The 9,335-nt window shown below is 35.0% G+C and overlaps 1 protein-coding gene across 1 annotated transcript in view; it reads right to left on the bottom strand.

Moving 5' to 3' along the window:
* Positions 1 to 8,544, bottom strand: part of LOC103607615 (testican-3-like) — a gene marked incomplete at its 3' end in the record, with an annotated part of 129,547 nt that extends 121,003 nt beyond the window's left edge. Inside the window, exon 1 of the mRNA XM_008592101.1 lies at positions 8,422 to 8,544. Within this exon, the coding sequence (XP_008590323.1) occupies positions 8,422 to 8,544 (123 nt within the window). The remainder of the gene's footprint in view (positions 1 to 8,421) is intronic.
* Between the last annotated feature and the right edge of the window lie 791 nt (positions 8,545 to 9,335).

Genomic DNA, 9,335 nt, shown 5'->3' with positions numbered 1-9,335 from the left:
AACAGAGTAAGAATAGCACATGGTACAGTTACTTTTACACATGGATAACCTATTTACCTTGCTACAATATAAGTTTTTGAAGTGTTGGAATACATATGGCCTCCCCTGGCTCGCTCTTCTTGGCAAAGTGATGAATAATTGATATTACAAAGGACATCATTAAGGTAAAATCCACAGGTGATAAATGCTTCAATCAGGACCTTTTATTGCACATTACAGTGCTGCGTTAACTGTGTGAGCTCTTAGCTGGGCTCCAATTCCATCATTACTTCCAGCTTTATGGCTGCTATGAGCTTCCTTTTCTTTATCTGTAGAGTAGGGCTGATTATAGAATAGCTCTTATAAGTTTGTTTTAAAGATTAAATTAGTACACACAAATTCCTTAGAATATTACCTGATATTATTGCTCAATTATTTTAGCAATTATTACTAATACTACTTATTAATAATTACATTGCCAGGACTAGTGTACACCTAGTACTATTATATTATACTTCTCAACGTGAATATTCAAGCATGTTCTACATATTTTAAATTTTTTAGGAAACTGGTGCCTTATAAATACAAACTACGTGGAATATTTATCAAAAGGGCAAAGATCACACTTTTTAAAAATCCATGAAAATTCCACAAGTGAATATATGGTATAACTCTTTTTTTAATGCTTAGTAACACAACGTATAAGCTCTGCTACTGTATGTTCCATTCTGTGATAGCTATAGAAAACCTGATTAACATTACCTTTTTTCACATACAAAAACCTATATGCAGCTTCATACTTAATGGTGAAAATACTGAATAGTTTTCTTCTAAACTGGAACTAATAGAAAGAGATACATTGAACGTCGTACTAGAAGGCCTAGCCAGAACAACCAGGCAAGGAAATGAATTAAAAGACATAAAGAGAAAGGAAAGGAAGAAATAAATCTGCCTTTTTCCATAGAGGATGATTGTATACATAGAAAATCCTGAGAGATCTACAAAACATTGCTAGAAACAATAAGTGAATTTAGCAAAGTGGCAATATACAGTCAATGCATAAAATTCACTATCGTTGACCCTTTAACAATACAGGTGTGAACTGTTTGGATTTTTCAACAAATGAATGCGTGACATACCTAACCAGTTAAGCACCCTACCTAACAGTAGGCTATGAGTAGTTCAGTACTTAGGTTTTGGGGGAGTCAAAAGTTCTATCAGAAGCCCACCTGGTCTGCACCCCTCGGGACTGCAGGGTGAGTCCGGGCTGGGGCTCCGATGCCCTCCCGCGGCCTCCAATGCCTTTCCTGAGCCAGAGTCCTGCCAAAGTGGCTGCTCACTCCCAGATTCAGGAAGTGACCTGTGTGGGTCCAGCATCCTGGTAACATATTGGGAGACCCCAGAAGCCACCCCTGAAAACCCTCTGACCTCCTGAGCCTGCAGCCACCCCTTAGGGGAAACTTGGAAGATATCAAAGGCCACAGACCTTATTGCCAAGGTTCGCCTGACCCCTTACACAACAGACCCACAGAGCTAAGGTGAAGGAGGGAGAGTGTCACCCCCTAACCCTACGAACCACGACCATCTTCGACTCTAAGCCCAGCATTCTCCCCCACCCTTTTCCTTTTCCCTATCTGCCTCAGTTCCAGGAGCCCTGCCCCCATCAATCCCACAAAGCTCAATAAATACCAAGGGAAAAAAAAGTTATACTCGGATTTTTGACTGTATTGGGGTCAGCACCCCTAACCCCTGCTTATTCAAGGGTCAACTACATGTAACAATATACTATCAGCAAGCAATGAAAAACTAAAATTAAACTTATAATAGCACTAGTAAAAATATTCCTTAATAAATTTAACAAAGGACATTAAGACCTCTATACTAAAAACTACTAAAAATTAAGTAATGAAATCTAACCAAATGAGAGATATACCAAATATGTGGATTTGAAGGTTCAATACTGCCAAGATATTAATTTTCCTTAAATATATCTACAGATTCAACAAAATCTAAATCATAATTCTAGCTGGTTTTCTGCAGAACTTGACATATTTATTGTAAAATTCATATGGAAATGCAAAGGTCAAACACCAAAGCAGTATGGAAAAGGTGGTACAAAGTTGGACTCACTGTACCTGAATTCAAAAGTGAACATAAAGATACAAAAAGTAGGGGCTGGCCCGGTGGCGCACTGCTACAGTGCGCCGCTTGAGAGCACGGTGGCGCTCCCGGTGAGGGTTCGGATCCCACATACGGACCGGTTCCCGCTCACTGGCTGAGCGAGGGGCGGGGGCAGCACCGAGGGTTGCGATACCGTTGCCGGTCCCGGTCCGGGTCGGGCGCGACACTGAGGGTTGCGGTCCGTTGCCGGACACGAAAAAAGGACAAAAAGGAAAAAAAAAAAAAAAAAAAAGATACGAAAAGTAGGAATTTGGTGCAAGCCTAAAGACTGATGAATATTTCATTGGAACTAAATAGAAACAGAATTACGCTCACACTTTTAGGGCCATTTCGTTTTTGACAAAGGTGCCAAAGCAATGCAAAGGGGCAAGTTGCTCCAGTGAGGCTGCCACTGGCTGTATTTTAAAAAATGAAATTCAACCCCTACCTCTTGCTGTACATACAAATTAATCAAGATGTACCATAGACCTAAAACTAAAAGTTAAGACTTTAATGCTTCTAGAAGAAAACACAGGAGACTGTTTTCTGCAAGAAGTAATAACCACAGATAATTGATGAACTGGACTTTTCTCGCATGCAAAATATCTAACAATATAAATTTTTAAATTGCTCTGAAATCACAGGCTTCAAACCATTGAAAAACAAATAACTCTAAAAACGTAAAGACCATATAATGCAGTCTTTTCTTAGAGATCTAAATAAATGTAGTCATCACATTAATTATGTTTATTAATGTGGAAAAAAATAAAGGGCAATTAATAAGAAATGTATCTGCTCCAAATTCACATTAAAAAGTAAAAAAGCAATTTAAAGCATGGACTCTGAACTCAGCTGAGTGACACTGGGCAAAGGACAACTTCTCCGTGCGTCAGTGTCCTCATCTATAAAAGGCGATAATAACAAGGGAGGGATTTTAGAATAACGACTGAATTTGGCATTTTCTACATTGCTGGCAAATGTTGTCAACTGTTTTGGTGAAGGGATGTGAGCAGAGCCATTTTGTAGTATGTTGTGAAACTGGCAGGAATGTAAGTAACAGTAGTTCAAAATCTGTTAGAATTTGATAGTGTAGATTATCAACCTTTCAAGGACAAGAGTGTGAAGCAGACATAGATTTGCCAACTTTTCATTTTCCTAAGGAGTTATATTGAAAATAACTAAGAAAATTAATAAAATTACATAACCCCTTTATATCACTATCGTTTTGCAAAAGACCAGTTTAACACATAGTTGTTCACACAAAGATGAGATTATAAACTCAAAAATATATCAATATATAAATTTAGAAATTAGTAGACTTTGTCCTAAACTCTTTGAAAGGCAGTCATCATTATACATAACACAAGAGTCTTGAACGGACCCAGAAAATAAGCCTATTTCTATGCTAAGATTAAAGAAAGAGAGTAATGAAATAATCCATAAAGCAAACTTCTGGAGGAGGAGGGGCAAGCATTAAGAGTATGTATAAAGATTAAAGTGTTGACCCTCAAAAATACATTGTGTGCACTTAACAACGTCAGTGAGCCATCTTCCAAAGGTAATCATGATTCTCAAGTATATTTTCCAGTGTAATAGAAATCATTAATAGAAATCATTAACATTAAATATTAAATATTTTCAATATTATGCCAGATGCAGAAAAATAATTTAGCTGATGAAATAACTTAGAAGCAAGGCAAAAGGGTCCATTGCCACAGCAATGTGATGCTGCACTATTTATAATTGAAAAGGTGGAAGAATTATTTGAATATTTTACAATAGAAGCACTTTGTTTGCTCTAACAATGCTTTCATAGAAGCAGCACATTGTTTCCATGTTCAAATTTAATTTTCTTATTTCTTCCTTTTTTTTCTGAAAGACAAAGTCACTCATGGCTATAAATTATTATTCCCCTTACCTTTTGTGTATATTTAAATATACCAATAAAGTGATGATGTAATATAAAACATTAAATTGTTCAACACATAAGGTTCTATACACATAAAATATTATCATGAGGAGAAAAGATATCAAAGATTGAAGAAAAATAATTTAGAATTTATGTATTCCATATTTTCCACAATTTAGGCAATATGAGAATTCACTGATTATTTCTAATTCTTCAAATTCAACTGATAGAAAAAAAAACATATTTTACATTTACTTGATAATAATATTTAACCAAAACATGTGATATTTATGAAAAGGAGGATATTAATTGATTTCTCCTGAATAAATAATTTTTAGTTGATAAGAACAAAATATTACCCTAGCAGTTCTCTCAATCAACCCCCAAGGAAAATAACTGATGTCCATGGCATGCTGAATACTCAAGGCTCATAATTAGCTCCAAACTCTTATCTCTTTCAGATAATTTTATTTTCACCTTACTCTACTTTTTTGTTTCATAAAATCTGTTAATAATAACAGATAATTAATATCATAGTTATCTAATTAAATTAAATATGACAATATGATTGAAGTGTAAAATAGAGTGTGGTTTTCAATGAAAGCAACGTTGAATGTCTCAGACTCAATGAAGGTGAGCTATGCAAAACGTTCGTATCTAAATAAATGAGAAATAATCATAAAAGACTGGGGATAGAGTTTTATAAGAAGTAAATAATATTCTACACCTTAGGCTGCTTTCCAAGTGTTTTTTAGCTTCTTGCTCCATTTTAAATGGCAAATTCAAGGATTCACATTTTTCCCTAGATACTAAAGACAACAGAGTGTGTATTTTGTGCCTCCAGGGGGCAAGGACAGGGAGGCCAAATCAATGCGAGGAGAGGAAAGCATATCTGACAATTGGAACATCCCTCCAATACAGCAGTTTATCTCACAGAACATAGTATCTTATCAGCGATTTAGGTATTGTGTGGAAGTTTGTCCTAGATGTCCTATTGAGCTTCTTTTAAATCTGAAATTGTATGATAATGCTTACTCATATTATTTCCTTTAATGTTCAGTGCTTTAATAAGAGCTTATCCCAGTAAGTGATCATGATAATGTGCCATAGCTGTAATCTTGATCAAGCTGGCGCACCTAAACCAAAAGCCAAATCTAGCCTAAATTGAAAAATGGTTCAAATGCAAATAGGGCACATCATTTCTGACAATTGATCTCCCAAACTAAAATTATCTCAGTTCGACAAAATATTCACAGGAAGGAAGATAGGACAGCTAAACACTAAATACTAGTAGATACAACATATCAAACTTCTATTGATTACATGTCAGAATTTACCTATCTTTCAAAACATACGTATAATTACCAGAACTAGTAACTATTAAGAGAAAGTAACACCAGGCCTCAAATATGGAAAAATAAATTACAGAAAGATTAAAACATTATAATAGAATGTTGAAACTTAACATGGAATTTCCTCAAATAGCAACAAAAAATAAATGCTTCTTTAATGGTAATGTTATCGTTCCATTTTACACATGCACATAAACTTTATACTTAACTATTCAAAGATAATTATTTGAAGGGATGCCACAATGGTTCTCAACCACAGCTACACATAAAAATCACCTGGGGAACTTTTAAAATTCAGATTCATGGCTCCCCATCCCAAACCAATTAAAGCAGCATCTCTGCAGCTGGACTTAGAAACTTCAGTATAAAATGGATATACACTCTATTTTGCCTTCCCTCAAAACACACACACATGCACACACACAAACACACAATGCTCATTCCTAAGAAATTTCAGCTTATTTAGTTCAACTGCCAAGCATTGCATGACTAGATAAGATAGAAAAGAGTTCAAAATCATCTAATGTTGTCCTCAGGGAATTTATGTTATGCATGCTCTGCTCAGTTCGAAAACATTAGTATTATTTATTGACTTGTGCTCACATCAAATGTAATAAACAATTTACATAAGAAAGTGACAAATATATCCATGGTCTAACACAGATGTTATATTGGAGAACAATTCCTAGCTCTTACTGAAGCCTGACAATACAATCAAAATAGACTTAGCCTGAAGTAAAGGAACAAAGACCTTCATTTTTTGTGTCAATTTCAGGAATGATTACCTCTCAAATAACCTTGAACAGCCTTATATTTTGATTTTTCTGGCAATGCTGAATTTGAAAGAATTCCAAAAACATTGGTTTTTTAAAAAGAAAGATTAAGTAGCCTTCTTAAAAAAGTCAATCATTTCTCTTAACAGAGAGAAGAAAAAAGACACTTACAAAAATACTTCTTAGAAAAATCACAAATGTCCCAATATTTTTTCATATAAACCTGTTTTTCCATAGTTCTTCATCTGTTCATTTGTCTTTTTGTGGATGCATTCTTTAAATACTTTGCTAAGGATTTCTTGAAAAGCCAAGTAGCTTCGGACCTTGAACTCCAATAAATAATTATTCAAAACTGATCACACTGTGCGACAAGGTACACTCTCTAAAATTGTATCCTAGTTATGTCATTTGACTAAAAGCCTTCCTTTGGGTACCTTCTGATAACCTTCTTTTGCACCCCATTCCCCACTCCCACACCTACTATATTTTGTAATGAGCTCATCTCCAGTTGAGTTGTGTGATGGGAATAACATTTATAATTTCATCTCTATAAACTGAGCTGAAACTAAGTAACAGACATTGCGGGTCAAAAAAAGAACCTGTAGGAATATTATTTGTAGTATTAAAAAAAGAACTTTATATCAAAGTGTATGTGTGTGGCGGGGTGTCTAAATTATAGGAAGATAAATAAGAAAGGACTTGAGGGCAGGACTGGGCTTCCATCCTGCATGTAGGGCTTCACACCCTGGACTTACAGTGTCTCGCTTACTGCCAACCTTTAACATACCAGGACTATTCAACTGCAGGATTAAAATCTTCAAACGAGAAGCTTCATGGAACAAACTGAGCTTGGAATTTGGAACTCAGAATTTATATTGCGAGCTCAAATGCCCAGTAGCCTCCGTAGGGCTTCACACCCTGGACTTACAGTGTCTCGCTTCCTGCCAACCTTTAACATACCAGGACTATTCAACTGCAGGATTAAAATCTTCAAACGAGAAGCTTCATGGAGAAAACTGAGCTTGGAATTTGGAACTCAGAATTTATATTGCGAGCTCAAATGCCCAGTAGCCTCCCCTGAAAAGCTGTTCCAATCCGCCCTGTCATAGTTCACGTAGTCTATTGACAAAGTTTAGTGAACCAAGAGCCAGAAGAAAGATCCTGTGACTCTCCACGTATCTTCTATTTTCATCTCCTGATAAGCAGATGTTGGGAAAATAATAAAATGACCTTTTCAAGAAGGCTCTGGCCTCTGTGGTCTTTGTTCTTGATTATATTCTTAAATAATCTAGGACAACACATTCTCTTACAAAATAAAAATTAAAAAAAAAAGATAAGGAGGTCCTTAATTTGAATTTCAAATAATCTTTTAGAAAGTATTAGTGGGGAGAGTTTAACCTAAAAAGTCTGCTGTACCGTACGCCCAGATGGTTTCAGGTAAGAGGTTATGAGCCTGTACTCTTCTCTGTTATATAATCAAAGAAAAGTCATCAATGTCTTATTTAGGAAAAGTTCTTTATGTTTTGTTGTTTTTGGGGGATTTTTGGCGGGGGGAAAGTTCTTTACAACTTCTAAATATTTTACCAATATTGGAAACCAGATTGGGAGGCAGAATAATGTAAGGGAGAGCGCAGAGGCATTGAATAAGAGAGGACCTCAAATTTTGGCTTTAATGTTAGCTAAATACGTGAAACTTACCAAATTGCTATACGTTTCTGATCCTCAGTTTTCTCATTTAGCAAAAGGCTTTCTGAAGGCGTGAATGAGATAATATAGGCAATAAAATAAAAGATTTCAAAAAGTAATTATAGTGGTAGATTGTAGCAGCTATAGTTGTTATAGTAATAATGATTATTAATGCCATTATACAGCATATCTGTACAATATGGCTGAGCTCTTTCCTTGTAGCAACAAAGGAAATATGGGCTTTAATATTTAAACTCAGCTTTAGTTTTTCAAGCTTTAGAATTTTGAGGGCTCAGCTTTAGTTTTTCAAGCTTTAGAATTTTTGACATAGAAGCAACAAATTAACATTGCATCAAAACTCAGCTTTAGTTTTTCAAGCTTTAGAATTTTTGACATAGAAGCAACAAATTAACATTGCATCATATTCCAAACCAGTGAGATTATTCATATTATTTTAAGTTAAATAAATTATTTGATGAACACATTGGATGACTGAGAGTTTTAATCACTTACTAATAAGTATGCATTACTTATTTCACCTAAATGATATAGTTGTCTTTACCTGAGAAGAGTAGGTATGTCCATCTGATCCACAGATGGGGCTGGAATAGGCCATTGGGCACTGCTTGCAGGTGGATGATACAGGACCCCTCCATTGCTTATGGACTATCCCCACTTCTTTCATACTGTAAAAACAAAATAAAACAAGCATATTTAGTTCATTTATTTTTAAAATTACATTTATATTTATGTTAGCATCATGTTTTCTCCGCTATCATTCCAACTCTTGAAGATAAACTAGAATCAGTCAACTGTATTCTCATTTTTAATGTATTAATCCATACAATGTTCTTCATTATAATCTTTGGTTTCATATCTCGAGGTTTTCCTCCGATAAAACAAGAATAAATTCCTTAAATATACTCTGCTAGTCACATGTAGACTATACTTATATTTCATCATGCAAACTCCTTTGTTTTAATTTAGAGTCGTGGAAGGTGTTTCTGATAGCCCCAGACACAGAAGCAACACTTGCTCAGGAATTAAGACTCACACATCTGGCACCTTCTTAACAGCCACCAGGTATCCCATTAACAGTCTCAAAAAAAAAAAAAAAAATAGGCACTAATTCACTGGGTGCCTGAAAATAAAAGCAGCTTCCTTTTAGAGAAAACAGCAATAAATAACTACAATTTTTCAGCATCTACTAGTATTTAGAGAACCAAATTAGTAGGTTTAGTAATAGCAAATCCCTTTTTATTGTGTTGAAGTTTCTCAAAATAGATCCATTAGGCTTTGATATAAAATAACTCGGAAAACGCCATTCTCTTCTGCTAACCTACATTGAGAATTATTTGTTTCCCCACTTTGATTAAACTGCTTTATTCCTCTGCCTATTTTTGTCAACAATTTACATAGAGATGGATGTGAAAAGGGCTTTAAAACATGAAAGAAAACAAGAGAATTTATACAAAA

Source organism: Galeopterus variegatus, unplaced genomic scaffold (genome assembly GCF_000696425.1).
Source record: "Galeopterus variegatus unplaced genomic scaffold, G_variegatus-3.0.2 Scaffold7590, whole genome shotgun sequence".
Lineage (NCBI taxonomy): Eukaryota > Metazoa > Chordata > Mammalia > Dermoptera > Cynocephalidae > Galeopterus > Galeopterus variegatus.
This window is presented reverse-complemented; position numbering and strand designations above follow the sequence as displayed.